At 34.7% G+C, this 17,485-nt stretch overlaps 1 protein-coding gene and 1 long non-coding RNA gene across 4 annotated transcripts in view; one reads left to right on the forward strand and one right to left on the reverse strand.

Moving 5' to 3' along the window:
- The window catches only part of LRRC28 (leucine rich repeat containing 28), a 158,117-nt gene that overhangs the window by 107,069 nt on the left and 33,563 nt on the right, over positions 1–17,485 (reverse strand). For all 3 annotated transcript variants that reach the window (XM_027571285.2, XM_027571284.2, XM_027571283.2), the window contains exons 4-5: positions 13,557–13,594; positions 12,526–12,663 (exon numbers count right to left, since the gene is read on the reverse strand). In XM_027571285.2, coding sequence (XP_027427086.1) covers positions 12,526–12,663; positions 13,557–13,594 — 176 coding nt within the window. The remainder of the gene's footprint in view (positions 1–12,525; positions 12,664–13,556; positions 13,595–17,485) is intronic.
- The window catches only part of LOC113909759, a 44,141-nt gene that overhangs the window by 4,158 nt on the left and 22,498 nt on the right, over positions 1–17,485 (forward strand). Inside the window, exons 2-3 of the long non-coding RNA XR_003515807.1 lie at positions 8,355–8,422; positions 9,895–10,075. This is a non-coding gene — a long non-coding RNA (uncharacterized LOC113909759). The remainder of the gene's footprint in view (positions 1–8,354; positions 8,423–9,894; positions 10,076–17,485) is intronic.

Genomic DNA, 17,485 nt, shown 5'->3' on the forward strand with positions numbered 1-17,485 from the left:
AGAACATTATGCTAAGTAAAATAAGCCAGACACAAAAGGCTACATATTACATGATTCCATTCATACGTAATTTCTAGAAAAGGTGAAACTATAGAAAGATGAGTAGTTGGCTGGGGGTAAGAACAGGGGCTGGTGACAAAAAGGAACTGGGGAACTTTTGGGGACAATGGAAAAATTCTAGAACTCGATTGCGATGAGGGTTCCTCAACTGTGTACATTTAAATAAAATTCATCAAATGGAACATGTAAAATGGTAAATTTTATGCTGTGTAAATTATACCTCTATAAAGATGTTTTTAAAAAATCAATGGGCAGTAGTTTAAATAAATTAGTAACTCATGCCAGGAACATTACTGACATTGTTATAAAGATTAACAAGATACTACTTAGAGGACTTTAAAAAAAAGTGATGTGGAGGAAAACAAGTTGTGTACGGGTCACACTTTGTAAATTGATTACACAGAGAGCTCTGGAGATAAGGAAATCAAGGTGCTATTTCTTGCTTTACTGTTTCTATATCATAACTTTACAGAGTTTCTGACTTAGAAGTAGTTAGAAATTTAAACTATCAATAGGAGATAAACAGACATGATATACAAATGCTCATGCCTTGTATTATGTCATGTCTTTTAGCATCAGAAACAGATTTTTGACACTCACTCCATGCCCTTCATAAAATGAAACCTGTTAGCATTAGCATAAATTTAAGAATGTTGGATTTTAGTGGTAGAAGGTATATTAGAACCCATCAAGTTAAAACTATGTACCACGCTGAGTAAGAAAATGGAGACATAGGGATTCAGTGACATTAAGTTTATAGGCTTTTGCTTTATTGAAAGTTCACAGTTCTTAAAGCTCCATGGAATTCTAACTGTAGGAAATTCAAATAGCTTTAGCCATAAAGTCCAAAAGCAATTTCACAGGATATCATAGGCAAACCAAGAGCATTCAAATAAAATAGACACAATGATTGGCACTTTAGAAAAAAGTTCTTAAGTACAGAATAGGTAAGATTGTGCTAACTGTCGAATTACAAAGCTGATTTGATCTACTATGTTAAGAATCTCAAAAGACAAACAGACTAAAACTTTCATTTTTCTCTTTTGTTTAAAATTAACAGTATTCTATAGTCTATATTTAATATATCACTCACTAAATGTGATATAAATTTTTGGTTCTTAAATTGCTAAATAATTCAGCGATTTGATATGTGTGAAATATATTTTCAATTATGCCACTGGATCATTTCACTTTAAGTGAACAAAGCATGGAAATTTATCTCTGAACAAGAGCAGCTCCTCTTGTGTGTATACAGACTGTAAGACAATATTCCATGTATATAAGACAGTATTTGTGACTCTCCACTGATTATGCAGAAAAATTAGTAAAGAAAAGTTATCTCACATACTCAAATAGGTAATATTCAGTCACCTAGAGAGAGCAGGCAATATGAAGAACTGCACCACAGAAATCATAATTTGGGTTTGGGATATATACAACAATATGCATAATTGTGCCTACTTTTTGAAAATGTTTTCCAAGCTATATTTGCTCTGCTTTAGAGTAAACATCCTTTTCAAGTCATGTAAAGAGAAAATCATAAAAATATTTCTTTGGTTACTCAACTGAAGACTTAATAATTCAATTTAATCTTATTCGACTTATAAAAACTTAAACTTTCATTCATGAAAATATACATTTAAATTTTAAAAGGAGGCAAAAATGGATACGGGAAAAAAAATTCTGAGATTAAACATCCATGTGTATCTTTCAGCTATTATTTCCAATAAACTCGATTATTTCAACATTTTACAAAATGACTATAAAATTACAGCAAAAACTCGTTTAAGGACAACAAATTCGTGTTAAGAACCTAAATGTATAAGTAAATAATATGACTTCTACAAAACCTGCTGTTACTCCCAAAAAAATAAATACTAAGACACTGATACTGATACTGTAAGTTCACACTAAAGTAATGAATGCCAAACTTTTGAAACTAAAAATAAAAAAGTCATCAAAACAAGACCTGCCAGACTTTCTCTTTCAGAATGTCAGCAAATCTAGTGAAGAAACAGAGAATATATAAAACCAGCTAATGGACATTCATTTTTAAAATCCTTTGACACTTCAACAGCCACAGTTTTTACTTCAAGTTTCCTCATTTACAAATAAATACACAATGAAAACTAACACAAGTCGTTTAAAAACAACATATCTGCGTACGATTTTGTTTTTAAAAGGAATAGGAGGATTAAACAAAGAACTGTGATGTCAATTGTGTGTCAGGGAGTTGGTAACAAACCATATCAAACTAAATTTTAATTACTTCTCATTACATCAACCCTTGGCAAATCATAAAGCTTTTCATTTACTAAAACAATCATTACCTTTAAAATTACTTGTACAGTAGACAATATGACTTAAAACCTTTAACAGGTTAAAACAATGTAAAGATGAAGTAAGCAATGAGTATGTTCAAATAAAATATGAAACAAAATAAAGGTTTTATACCCTGAAGACAATATTTTTAGGAAATACCTATTCAGCATATAACCTATATTCTACCAGTTAGTTTTTCTCCACAATTATATACAGTTTGACCTAAAACAGCATATTGAAATCAAGGTTAAAAAAAAAAAAAAGACAGCTATAAAATAACAATGAAAATATAATCTTTTAAAATGTATCTATTTTAAAACTTGTCTTTTCCAAGACTGGTTCACAAATACAAATCAAATCGCAAATACAATACAAATTAAAATATAAAAAAACATATTTAATGCTCAAAAACTCTTTAGTAAAAATGAACTACGAACCCCAAGTTTTGCCAAGATATCAAAGCTATGATAGAAATTACTCACACTACCTTAAAAGTACTGCAAGTTGATTTATGTCCAAAAATAACAATTCAATCTCTGAATTCCCATTAAGTTGTGCCTAAAAAAATACATTTTATAAGTTCTCAGTAACATTCACTCCAAAAGATTAAGATCATTTATATTCATCAGCTTTTAATACCAATTCCTGGTATTCATGATAAACATATGGTTATGAACCCATTATGGGCTTCTCTCACTGCAACCACAACACTTTTGGCAAATTATTTAAGTGGAGCATTTTAACTGCCGAAGTCATTTTTCAAATCTGTAATTTAGAAAGATAATCCCAAAAGGAGTGTGTGTGACAGACTAGGAGTTGAATATATTGCAGAGATAAAACAATGGGAAATACTCGAATCCAAATCATTGGATCCTGAACACCACTTACACATCAGCTCAGTCTCTCAACGTTATGCATGACTTTTCCTTAAATCCTCTTCAGCTGACCTCTGCACTGTCTCCACGGCTCCCACCAGCACCATGCTCATAATAGACCATGGTGGAGAAAATTAATTGTACACAGAAAGGGAAGAATAACAGTACTGCATGTAAAGTAAATTTGGAAGTATTCCCCTTGGGATTTCAAATTGGGTCGCTGCTATTATGATGTTAGCTGCTTTTAAATCTTTTCACAAAGGAATGGACCATGGAAAGGAATTCAACATCCCTTAGCCAGTAGTATGATTGATGGGAGAGGCTTTCCAAGTCTGAAGGACTAACTTTTCTCCTTTTGCCTTTTTTTAAAAAGTATCATCACAATGAACTTTTGTTTTTCAGATGCTTGGCATGTGTTCCACCAATTCCCTTCACATCTTTCCTAAAAAGGAGTACTTTCTGTATTAACTTGACACTGAAAAGGATGCATGGTCCAGAAAACAAAACTTTTTTTCTTTTAGAAGAATCTTAATGGCCATTTTTATTCCAAGGTTTTTGCCCAATTTTTAAATCTTGGGAAAGTTTGTAAATAAAACTTTAAAAGTTTTAGCTCCATTTGTAACCAGATTGCACAATATGTAATAGTATCAAATATAAAAATATTTTTTCTGAGAAACCCATGCATTTTAGTATACTGAGATAATGTTATGTAAAAACCTGAATAAAAAATCTTTATGTTACTATAAAGTAATATGTATTTAGCTATGGTATAAAGTTATCTTACTAATAGAGTGTTATGTGTAACAAAGATACTAATAAAGTAATTTATATGCCTATAAGAGACAATGAAAGAACAGATTGTGAAGATGAGTTTAGAACTCTGGTAGACAATTTATTCAATTACCCCGTGGTCATCTAGCAAGCTGAGGATGGGTAAATTGTTAGATTTTATCCCTCTGTCCATTAGTTGTCAAATAGGTAACTTAACCACTCTGTACTGTACCCAGATAACTCAGTACTAAACACACTCAATAATTCTTTCTCTATCCTGTCTACTCTCTTCCTTGAAAGTACAAATATTAGCCTAAAGTATTAGACAATAAAACATCATAAGCTCCTTTGAAATCTGGGTCTAGATTTTGTGCACCTTCACCATTTCCACTTCCTCTAGTACATAGCATGGTACTTTGAACCAACAAATATTTTTTGTTGGGCAGATGAAACAGTAAGTCAGTGCCCCAGGTAATCTAGATAACCCTACAAAATTAAGTCTATTTATATATAATGCTGACCATATATATATATATATGGCCTGGTGACACCAGAGGGGTGCTCTACCAGAGATTAATTATTTAGATTCTTTATTAGTGAAAAAATGTGCTAGCTAATTTACCAGCACTGATGTGGAATCAGTGAAAAGCTGAGTCTCCCTAGGAGGGTAAATTACCCCCAAATTACTATGGTAGCCACCAAGGAGGGTAACAGAGGGTGAAGAGCCATGATAATTTGAGGGAAGGGGGTACAATAAGATCCTTTATGTTTTGAGGATTCCCTTTGAGTTGATCTCTGAGTGGCAGGCACGAAGAGATGGCAATGAAACCAGGGCTGCCCCCATGTTCCTGAAGCCACCCAGCATCCCTAGAAACTAACCCAGGGAACGCCAATGTGGATCACCAGTGACCAGTCTACACCCACAGGAACGGGGTCGGCACTTCTGAAGAAGCACTACAGCCTGTGCTATCATCTGTCAGAGTACACCAATGACGTCTCAACAATCGGGATGTGAGCAACAGTGGAAAACTAGCATGACCAGGCTCCATTCCTGCTGTGTGCTCTCCAGGAAGAAGGCTGATCTGTTCCTCCCTGCCTCCACGTTAGACCAATGAGCACAAAAATTTCAGAACAATTTAGGTGGCGACAGGACGGGTCTAAGAAGAGATACTAAATTTCATTTCAATAAAGCAATGAGAGGCTCAACTAGAAGAAAAACACATTTTAAGAAAAAAATAACAAACTTGACCATACTTGAAGGCTGAGTTTTTGGAACAATTCAGGCTAGTTATATGTAGCACATATTTCTGTGTTTGAGTATTTTATTTTTGCAGACATATGTGCTTTTGTGTGCTTTCACTATTTTTTAAAATTTTTATTATTAAAATACAACATAGACTGCTTTAATGTTTTTAATTTGGACTAAAAGTCTTTCCTTTTTTGGTATGCAAAACAACTTTCAGGGATAAAAAAAAATTTTTTTTTAAATAGGCTGATTTTTATGCCAGATGTCAGCAACATCTTTTCTGACTCCTGGTTACATTTTGTTGTTTGTTTGTTACCACAATCTTCTCTCATGGGAGTTTACAGCAAATCACAAAAGCATCAGGCTTCTGTTGACTATCAAGAGTGAGCGGATGCTTCTAATATCCACTGGCCCTTGTGGTCTTTACCAAAGGGTGAATCACAAAATGTTTGGCAAGCAGCTCTGCACTGATGGAAATCTTTCCTTAATATTCCTTTATTTGCAAGTGCATGGTATTTGTCTTCCTAATAAATCACATACATAATTTTACTTGATCAAGTTAGAAATAAGTCTTTGGAATAAAATGAGTTTAAATTTGTTCTCTAACAAATACTCTTCCAAGTAGAAGGCAACATATAAATGTTTAAGTGGTATGTAATTCATATATATGAAAGCATGCAGGTTAGCAATCAGATGAGAAATCAAAGAACATGTAATGGACTCCCACTTCCAAACATGACAGGGTCACTGACACCAGACTTGCTCCCCACCAAAATACAATAAAACTACTCAAAAACAGATGAGGCAACTGTGTTCAAGCAACAGACTGGAAACACAGACCTTTGATCCTTGAAGAGGTGAGTCCTGTGTTGGAATGTGGCTTTCTGCCAAGGGGTGCACTCTGGGCCACAGCACAGGGAAGTGGAACCCAGGCGGAGCTCAGCAGTCTCAGAGAGCAGAAGGACCAGAGATCCGACCTGGAGAGCTGAAGCAGCCGGAAAATGTAGGACAGCGGAGCAAAGGGGACAAAACTGTGAGGTGAAAAAGTGCTTAATCAATGGCATACTGGAGAGAGCAAAAGGAGTCAGTGAGCAGAAGACAGATCAGCAGATGTATCATGCAACGTTCAGATCAAGAGGAAAAAAATTGTTTTAGAAGAACAAAGCCTCAGTGACCTGTGACACAATATCAAACGATTTCATGTGTGTGACTAGAGCTCCCAAAAAAGAGAGGAAACGGGGCAGAAAAATATCTGAAGAAATAATGACAGAAAACTTCCCAATTTGAGAATCAAGAAAACCCCAACCAGGATATTTTTAAAATCCTGCATTGTGGCACATCCTAAACAAACTGCTAACAAAAGATAAAGAGAAAAATTTTAACAGAGCCATAGAAAAAGGTATTATATACAAGGTAACAATGATACAAATTGCAACTGATTTCTCATTAGAAACAATGGGGTCAGAAGACAATGGAAGGTCACCTTCATAAAGTGCCAGAAAGAAATCCTGTCAATTGAGAATTCTATATCCAGAGAAAATATTCTTCAAAGATAATGACAGTTTTGCATAAAGAAAACTGAGATAGTTGATTGCCTGAGGACCTGCACTACAAGGAAGGACTTCAGGCTGAAGAGAAATGATACCAAAGAGAAAATACATCCACAGGAAAGAATGAAGAGCATGGGTAATAGTAAATATCTGGGTTAAAAACAAAGAATATCTTTTTTATTACCTTGATTTCCTTTAAAGACAATTGACTGTTACAAAATTGACACTATATTGTAGGGCTCATAACATAAAGGAAAAATACTATATAAGAACACAAGGAGGGTAAATGGAAGTATACCACTGGGAAGAGTCTTAAAATTTATATTAAGTGGTACAACATCCTAAGTAAATTGTAATAAGTATATATATATATGAAAACATATATCCATAAAAAGCCTTACACAAGAATGTTTAATATTAGCTGTATTCATCATAGTCCAAAGTTAGAAGAAACCCATATGTCCATCAAGAGGGAAATAAATATATGAACTGTATATTCAAACATTTGAATACTACCCTGCAAATTATAGAAGAATGGACTACAGATACATGTAAGGGAATGGATGCATCTTGAATATATGGCTCCACTTATACTATGTTCAACAGCAGATCCCATTAATCTGTGGTCACAGAAATCAGAAGAGTGTTCACCTATGGCAAACAGACTGGAAGAGACATGAGAGTACTCTCTGGGGTAATGGAGATGTTCTATATCTTGACAAAGATGCTGATTACATGGGTATATACATTTGTCAAAACTCAGAATTGTACATCTGTGCATTTCACTATATGTAAATTTTACCTCAATTAAAAAAAACTGTAAGAGAAGACAAAAATATGAAGAACAAAAATTAAAAGAAAAATACAAGAGGGTCTTCAAGGATAACTGTTCAAGTTCAGTGTTGGGTATACGGGGATTCATCATTCAATTGTCTACTTTTGTATTTCGAATTTTCCATAATAAAAAGTTTTTTAAAGGCAAAGGCAATAATAATGTATTAATACATTTAAGTTAATGTATTGTGCAATGTATTATTAATACACAATATTTTGTATATTTGAAATTTACTAAGAGAGTAGATCTCAAGTGTTCTCAACACACACAGGGTAACTGCAGGAGGTGATGGGTATGTTACTTAGTTTCATTGTGGTAATCATTTCACACTGTATACACATATCAAAAAAACGTTGCATACTGTAAAAATATGATTTTTATGTGTGAAAAATAAAGATCAAAAGTAAAAATTTTAAATATCACAGTAAAAAAAATATTCATTTAACCTTTCCCTTATGGTATTTGGATACAAACCTACAAAACTCATTGCCAAACAAAATACAAAGTTATTAAAATAGTAACTTTTTAAAAGGGGAATGAGGCCTGCTCAGAAAAAGTACTTCCAGATTCCAAAGTTCTTATACCATAAACCATGACTCAATAATTTTAGCCAGGGAGATTTTTTTTGAGTGATGATTATTTATTCTTCTTGGAACCAGTTAAATCCATATTATTAAATTAGCCTTATCTTTCAGGCTGGATTATGGACTAAGTCAGGAAGATATTTAAAGCAGGTGTATCAAGAACCTTTCTTCAGTCCAAGGTGCGTGTCTGTCTGAGTTTGTTGGAGCCCCACGCACAGATGACTCGGAGCTACCCCTTGGGTGTTCTCTGGTCAGTGCTCCGCTGCCAGTATCCATACCTCTGGGGCTGAGGCTTTCTCTACAGAAGGCTGCTGCTCCACCACATGTGTAGGGACAAGTACCCCCTCATCTAAGCAACTCTGAACCAATACTTTTTGGGAGCTGATGTTTAAATGCTTAGGCCTCTTAACACTTGAGCAGGATGATTCCTTGTGTTTTACACAGGATTAAGCTCTCAGTGCCCACTATGGTGGCTGGTGGAGGAGTTTAGAGCGTGCCACCCCAAAATATGCCAGTCTAGCATATTAATTATTTTGAGTTAAAGGTGCTGAAAACTGGCAGATGCAAGAAGGCACTTTGACCTTCCCTTCCTAAAAGCACAAAATAAAATTCCCATGTAAAAGGTGTCTTCCCTGTACCAGGAGGAAGGAAGACATTCTTATCACCAGAGATGGAGAGTAGAGGCCAAGGGAGATCTTACCAACCAACCTTGTTAAACAACCCTTACATTCCTAGTCACTGTTTCACAATTAACTGCCCTAAGCCAAACCCCTTTGTCTTACCACATTTTCACAACTACAACTCTTTGTCCAACCTAGTGTATAGGTGTTTGGCTTTAACTGCTTCTTTGGGTCTTCATTTCTCTGATAAAGCTTCCTTTGCACAGGTAAAAATTACTAAATAAAATTTGTATACTTTTCTCCTGTTGATCTTTTTTTTTTTTTAAAGATTTTATTTATTTATTTGAGAGAGAGAGAGAGCACATGAGAGGGAAGAGGGTCAGAGGAGAAGCAGACTCCCTGCTGAGCAGGAAGTCCGATGCAGGACTCGATCCTGGGACTCCAGGATCATGACCTGAGCTGAAGGCAGTCGCTTAACCAACTGAGCCACCCAGGCGCCCTCCTGTTGATCTGTCTTAATTCTCCTGCTGATCTGTTAGTTAATTCTTGGGCCCAGCTGGAGACCCTAAGAGCGCAGAGGAAAAATTGTACCTCCCCTACACGGGCTTAGTAACATACTCTAATCTGTCTCTACATTCCTCTATCCTGTCACCACTTCACACCAGTGTTCTCTGTTCCTCCCAAAAAACTACCTGTGCTCAGTGTGAGGTGGTGGTGGTGGGGAGAACATCTAAGAAAAAGGGTGCAAAGAATGTTGTAGAGCTATCTTAATAAGCACAGAGCCTATGGGCCTTAAGGACACAACCAGTGATTGGGATACTAAAGAAAACTTAGTAAGGGTCTGCCTCCATCTTCTCTCTGTATATCTGCTTCATCTTTCTTCCTTTTTTCTGTTTCCCAGTCTGTATGGCTACTTCCCAGCACCTCACAAGATTACACAGCATTGTGCAATAGCCCAGAGAGAAAAAGAGACTGATTTTCTTTTTCCCATTTCCCCTGATGTCTTACTTTCTTTCCTTCTCCCCCACCAGCCTCTTCCAAAATTCCCAGGATAAGAACTGTTCTGTTTGCATCAGGTACCTACACCAGCACTAATCAACTGTAGAGATAAAGCCATGTCACAAGGAAGGAAAAAGGCAGTACATTCAAGCTAACAGAATGGGGAAAAGGGACATCCCAGAAAATGGGTCCCATCCACATGGCTGCTACCAGGTAGGTACTGGCAGACAACTCAACAGAATCAACCATATGAGTCATGCATGTGGTTGAGAAACTGTTGAAAATACTCGACCTTCGTCACAGCAACAAGGACATACTCATAAATATCAAACTATGTGCAAATTTCAGGGCATTCATGAAACCCCTATAATTCATTCTTAGAGCCTAATCTTAAAACTCTCTATATATGCATCTGGATTTTTCAAATGTTTCAGATTTTTCAAATACTGGTATAAAATTTTTCAAAATTTTAAATATTGAGAATGAAATTATATTCAAAGGTTTTTCAACTACAACAAATGCACATAATGAAATGTTAAGTCTTTCAAGAAGTAGAAGTCTATACATAATAGCCTGGACTAGGTAGAAGGGGCTAACTAACAATCAAATATCAACTGGAGTCTATTGTCATCAAATAGAGATAACACGGGAGTCCCTCACTTTTTTTTTTTTTTTTTTTTTTGCTACACTTAGACTACCTTCCCATTTTATATGCCCAACATGATCAGAAACCTGGGGGATATGTACCTAGCCCCTCCCATTCAAATCATAACATATGAAATTACCTCATAGAGATAAATAAAGTGAATCAAATAATGAGTAAGGTCTAGTCCACTGCTACTGATGATGGCCTAGAAAGAAAAAAATCTACACACGGCTCAGTCAAAAGTTTCTATTCAAAGTACAGCTATTACTGTATATAATTTTACCCAAAACAGACAAAACCAAACATATACAACAGATGAAAGCTATGGAAATAAAACCAGCAGTAAATGCTTAAAATCTATTATGCAACACGTGAGATATAAATTAAAAATTAGAAGCAAGCAGTCAGAAAACCTATACCCTTCACTGGTCATTAGGAAGTAGTCAATGATATTAGTAGCACATCCTTAACCTCTAAGAGTATATAATGGAAGGAAATGACCACATTCTACCACAAAATGGTCTTATATTACAGGAAAAAACAGAATAAAAGAACAATGGTTTAACAGAAGTGTATTTCTCATATGCTCTTTAAGTATATATAAAAAGGGGCTTCTGAATACAGTATTATATCCATGTATCTTGATTTTACAAGAGATCTTGTAGAAGTTTCATATATGAAAATACGAAAACCCAAAGTATTATCTTTACTGATACATTTCCTAGGCAATCTCCAAAAGAGAATCTAATTTCCTGAGTATCTGAATATATAAACTTGATGAAAGCTAGAATGATAAAACACCACTGAGCCTGATTTCATACAATAAACTCTAAAAGAAAGATCAGATTCCTACACCATATTGAAATTTTTGTATTAACTATCGTTGGAAAATGTAAGACAGTAATTATATAGGGTTAAAGAATTTTTTAAGCAGACTGTACTATTTTTGTAAACAATATTGAACCTATATTATTAAGGCCGCACATAAAGTTTAAAAATTAATGAGTTACTGTGTTTCACTTAGAAATGTTTGTATTTAAAAGACTTTAGAGAAAGTCTTTTTTATATCACAAAGAAATATTACAGACTTTTTCATTCATGGGTTAAGCATGAGTAGTTTTTATCATTCTCATGTGACCCTGAAGTTCCACAGCAGGTAGTAATTTGTAATTTTGGTTGAGTCACACATTTCACCTGGATACACTAAGAGACTGGTTGGTGTTCCTAAGTTACTAAGTAGAAATAATCTTCGACAATGTGACATCTGCATTTTTCTCTGCTCATTCTTGAATGCAAAGTAACTTTCATATAATATTTAAGGCACAAGTTTTTTTATTTTAACATACTTCACCTTTTTTTTTAAATATGGGAAATGACATATGACAGAATTTGCAAATGTGTGGATTCACAAAGGAAGGCCCCTTTATGCCCCTTGTAAGAAAGTCAGTGGGTTTAATGGTAGCTCAGGAGAACGCAGAATGTCAGTACTATACATATATACATCACATTCTAGGAGGATGTTCAGTAGGCAGAACTGACAATTAGTTCTAGGATTCAAATTTAAATTCTACTATGAAATTCTAGTAAGATTAAATCAAAATTACTATACATCATTTATCTCACTAGAGAATGACAGAAAACACTGTATTTCCTTTTTGGGTACTAAAATGATTACATCATGCAAAGTTCATCTAAACTCTCTTATGTAAAATATCCAGAACTGAATTACCTTTTTGTACAAATATTTCACCAGAGGAGTGACTTGAAGGGGCACTGATCGCAATGCATAATTGTAGTAATTGTAGCTAAAAACATAAATGCCACCTTTTTATGTCCATATCAGGTAAAATACCCTTAGACACATTTCACCCACATTCTTTAGTTTCATCTTGAAACAAATGGACCATCCCATATCACAAATACACCCAAAGCTCACTGCCTAGACACACAGCAAGAAACAGAAATAAAAACAGATTTGTAAATAGACAAACTATTGTGTGCTACAGACTAGGATTACCTGGAGGTAGGAATTGCAGTTGGTTATTAGCTAATCGAAGATGACGTAAAGCTCTCAGACGACCAATTTCTGGGCAAACAATTTCTAAGGCATTGTCACTAAGATCCAAACACTGGAGTTTTACAAGAGATCCAATGGCTTCAAAGAGAAAAGAAAAGGCAAAATTAATTTGACCCAAGTGTTATGACAAATCTTTAACGCAAGTACCGCTAATTATAATATCTTAATATCCCTGCTTCTGTTGCAAAAATAGTAAAAACATAGATCAAAGTAAATTTTATAGGAGTGATAAGACTTCAACCTTGATATAAAATATGATAAGTTAAAAAGCCCATATAAAAATGTTACACTGTAAAGCATTGCTTAAATAAATAAATGATGAAACAATATATAAGGTCTTTCTGTCTAAACAAAATTCTTAGCTGGATTTATTCAATTTAAAACTTAAAAGACCGCCTGGGTGGCTCAGTCACTTGAGTGACCGACTCTTGATTTTGGCTCAGGTCATGATCTCGGGGTTGTGGGACTGAGCCCCATGTTGGGCTGCACACTTGGAAGGGAGTCAGCTTGAGATTCTCTCTCTCCTTCTCCCTCTGCGCCTCCCCTATACACATGCTGTGCTCTTCTCTCTCTAAAATAAATAAATCTTTAAAAAAAATAAAAATTTTGGGGTGCCTGGCTGGCTCAGTCAGTGGAGTATATGACTCTTGATCTCGGGGTTGTGAGTTCGAGCCCATGTTGGGTGTACAAAATACTTAAAAAATAATAAAAATAGATTAAAAATAAAAATTTTTTGAATTTATCATTTTATTATTTACCTAACAATTTATCCAATAATAATTTACTTAACCATTATAACCATTTTAGACTTACTATTTAATCAAAATTGTTAACTGAACTTACTAATCTTTGAAACTAATAAAGATGCTTTATAAGTAAAATTCCCTAATACTCATCAAAATTTGTTCTACTATTATAAAGGAAAGCATAAACTATGGTACCTCCTAACTAAAAATTGGAAGTGGACTTACCTTCTGGAACCACAACTATGTTATTCGAGTGAAGGTACCTGGGGGGAAAGAAGAAAAAAAAAACTTGCTATCATCCAGTACTTTTGCTAGATAACCAATCTGTAAAATGCTCACTTAGAAATTTATCAAACATAAAGGAACCAAAGCTTTCTATCATACCCTACTCTAAGTGCACGACACAAAACCTGCGGTCATCACAGATAACTAACAGCTTGAGAATGATATTTTATGCTGGAATTGCAAATATTAAACCCATTTACTGATTTAAGTTATTTTAAAATAAAAGCATGCACAATGGATATATTTTGAGGTATTTTTTTAAACTTATAAAACAAATTACTAGTTTTCCTAGTTCATTTTAAAGTGTTCAGGTTTTCAGAAAAACACGTACTGGGTAAAGAAAATCAACACTTGTTACGTAAATGAAAATGCAACTTTCAATTTCTAAAGAATAACTTCACAAAATAAATCAAAGCTATTTCCAGCTAATATGCTGACTGAGAACGAAGAATGGAGAGATTAAATACCGATCATTTACAGTATCTGTAAAAATACTCAACTGTCAAGCTACATAATTTATTTCACAGCAAAAGGAATCTCATAAACAAGAATCAAATTCTTTTCTTAAAAAAAAAAAAGTTACCCCGCTGACAAGTCCAGACAAGCCTAGTAAATAACACTTTCCCCACTGAAGTATCTTTAGCACACTCTGGTGGAGACTTTATGCAATCAGCAGCAGCCAACTATTCAGAGCAGAACAACAGTGACAACGGGAGATCACATAATTTTAAAAATAAATTTATATCACTGATTCTGAGACAAGAGACCTAGATTTTTTTATGTTTTCAAATCTATCATTGTATTTGTTATACCTCATAAATCAATCTTCATAAAATATTTTTAAAAGAATTTTGAATTTTTCTACATTTTTAAGCCTAACATCAAATGTTCAAATGTCACTGACACAAAAGAAAGACACAAAAGTAATACATTTAAGGTTATTTAATGCTGCACTAAATAGATTTTGTGTAGGTATTAACCTGCTGGGTCTACACAATTTAAACAATTATTCCATTCTATATTTTATTCCTTGCTTTGTGTATATAAAATGATTTCACATTTTAAAATCAATATTCTTTAAGCATTAATTTTAGGAAGGAATACCTAACTGATTTATCAGATGACCCTAAAATTTCTTTGGTGCCAAAAGACCATATGTAAATAAATGTGCAAGCACACACACATATACACATATTTGCATTTGTTACACAAAAGCCAAGGTGCCTGGACACCAAAATAAAGAGACAACTGATTTTTCAGTTACCCACAAAATATTTGCCTAAACTCAAGTTCTACATATGCAAAAGGACCTTAAAATGAATGCCCAAATCAAAACACGAACTAAAGTATCATTGTTATGAAGGAAATTAAATATATATTTTAACACATTAAATTTACCTACACTAAAATCAAGATACAGTCTACAGAAAGAATAGAATATTCCCAATCTAACTACAAAACATAGGTGTGCAGGGCCATCCCTACCAAGTGAAACACCATCTCAACTCAAGTTATTCTGATGTGCAAGTGATAATCATCACTGGTGGGATGGATCAGAGAACAGGCTCTGGAGCCGGAAATGAGTGCACCTCAGTAGCCATGTGCCCAAGGGAAAATTACTCAACTTTTCCCTTGCATAATCTATAGAAGGAGAGAATAGTAACACCAACAACATCAGGATATTGTAAGGATTAAATGAATCAATAAATGTAAAGCTCTTAGATCAGAGTATCATGAATGCCGTTGTTACTGTTATAGTTATTGTGAGTCATCTATAATCAAAGGTTTAGCAATTTTAAGTCTCTTTACTTGTTTTTTGTAATTTCAAAGTAGTTGAAATGTTGGTGTTTCAACGTGACTAGTTTTCATCATGTTCTCCTACAGTGCAGGAGCTTTCATTCATTGCTGGCAACAATGCAAAACAATATGGTCACGTTGGAAAGTAGTTTGGCAGTTTTTTAAATAAAATTAAATATGGACATTTACTTAATAGTGATATGCCAATGTCAGCTTATTTTTGACAAATGTATCATGGAATTTTAAGATACTAACAACAGGAGAAACTGGGTGAGAGATGTCTAGAACTCTCTACTCTCTTTACAACTTTCCTATAAATATAAAATTGTTCCAAAATAAAGAATTTTTTTTTTAATTAAAAGAACAGGGCTTTTATTTCCAGCCATGATGGAATAATAGGGACCAGATTTACCTGGCTGCTATAAGCAACAGGAAAATTGAATGTAATACATGAAACAATTATTTTCAGATATAAAAAACAGGCAATTAGGATGTTACCTGAGAAAGAAGGGACAAGGCAAGCCACACAATGTCCCTAGCTTTCTACCCGGAAGCAAACTGTGAACTGTGGTACATAAATGGGATCCCAAACAAAGTATGTAAGTCTCACTGACTTATGGAGACACAAGTCAGAATTCAGGGAAACTGAGGCAGCTGGAAGTTGTGGGGCAGTGGGCTGGAGTTCTGGAGGAGAGGATGCTACAGGAAAAAAAAAAAAAACCTTTAAAAATTTAAGTAAGGATACTTTGACTCATTGCTGAACTCTAAAATGTAGCCTAGGCAAAAAGTGACGGAAAACCTATCAGCTGGGGGGTCCACAGAGCTCACACAGGGCTGGAGGCATTTAAGTTCTGAGCAGCAAGTGTACCAAGTCCCTGTTGATTATTTGGCACGTTCAAATCAGATCCTATAAAGGCCATGCCCTAGTTACAGGGCTAAACTACCCCTAAAAGGTTACTCCAGACCTGTCCTAATGAAATGTAAACACAAGCCATGAAAGGATCAAACTAAATTGCAAATAACCTCATGCCAGAATAAGGCACAAGAAAAAGAAAGAAAACAGTCTAGAGATCAGCAATGTAAAACTTGTAAGGTCCAGTGTCCAATCAAAAAGTATTAGACATGCCAATAAATCATGAAAATGTGACCAATAACCATGATTTAAGAGTCAACACCAGTGGATCCAGTAGAACAGAGACAATAAAATCAGCAAACAAGGACATAAAAACAACTATAAAAAGTATATTCAGGCATTTAAAGCAAAATATGAACATTGCCAGAGAAGTGTTGAGGTATGAAGAAGAACCAAACAGAACTTCTAGAGATCAAAAATAAAATGAACAAAGTGAAAGCTTCACTAGATGGGGTTAACAGCAAATTAGACACTGAAGACAGAGAAATACAATCTGTCCATGCTGAAGCACAGAGAAGAAAAAAAGACTGAAAAGAATGTCGGTGATTAGGCGAAAATATTAATCTAACAAACATGTAAGAGTCCTGGAAACAGGGACCAGAGAGAGGAGTATAGAAATAAATATCTGAAGAAATAATGTCCAAAAATTGCTAAATTTGATGAAAACTATAAAGACAAACCCAAGAAGCTCAATGAATGTCAAGCATAAGAAAAAAGAAAACCACAACAAGGTATATCAAAATCAAATCCCTGAAAAACAGTGTAAAAATAAAAATCTTCAAAGTAGCCTAAGGAAAAAAAATACATTACATGCACAGGAACAAATATAAGAACGACAGCAGATGCTGCTTCAGAAACAATACAAGCCAGAAGATAATGAACATCATAAAAGTGCTGAAAGAAAAAAAAGTCATCAAGAATTCTAATTTCAGGGCGCCTGGGTGGCTCAGTTGGTTAAGCGACTGCCTTCGGCTCAGGTCATGATCCTGGAGTCCCGGGATCGAGTCCCACATCGGGCTCCCTGCTCAGCAGGGAGTCTGCTTCTCCCTCTGACCTTCCCCCGTCTCATGTGCTCTCTCTCTCTCACTCTCTCTCTCAAATATATAAATAAAAATCTTTAAAAAAAAAAAAAAAGAATTCTAATTTCAGAAGACCTAAA

The sequence above is a fragment of the Zalophus californianus genome, chromosome 6 (genome assembly GCF_009762305.2).
Source record: "Zalophus californianus isolate mZalCal1 chromosome 6, mZalCal1.pri.v2, whole genome shotgun sequence".
Lineage (NCBI taxonomy): Eukaryota > Metazoa > Chordata > Mammalia > Carnivora > Otariidae > Zalophus > Zalophus californianus.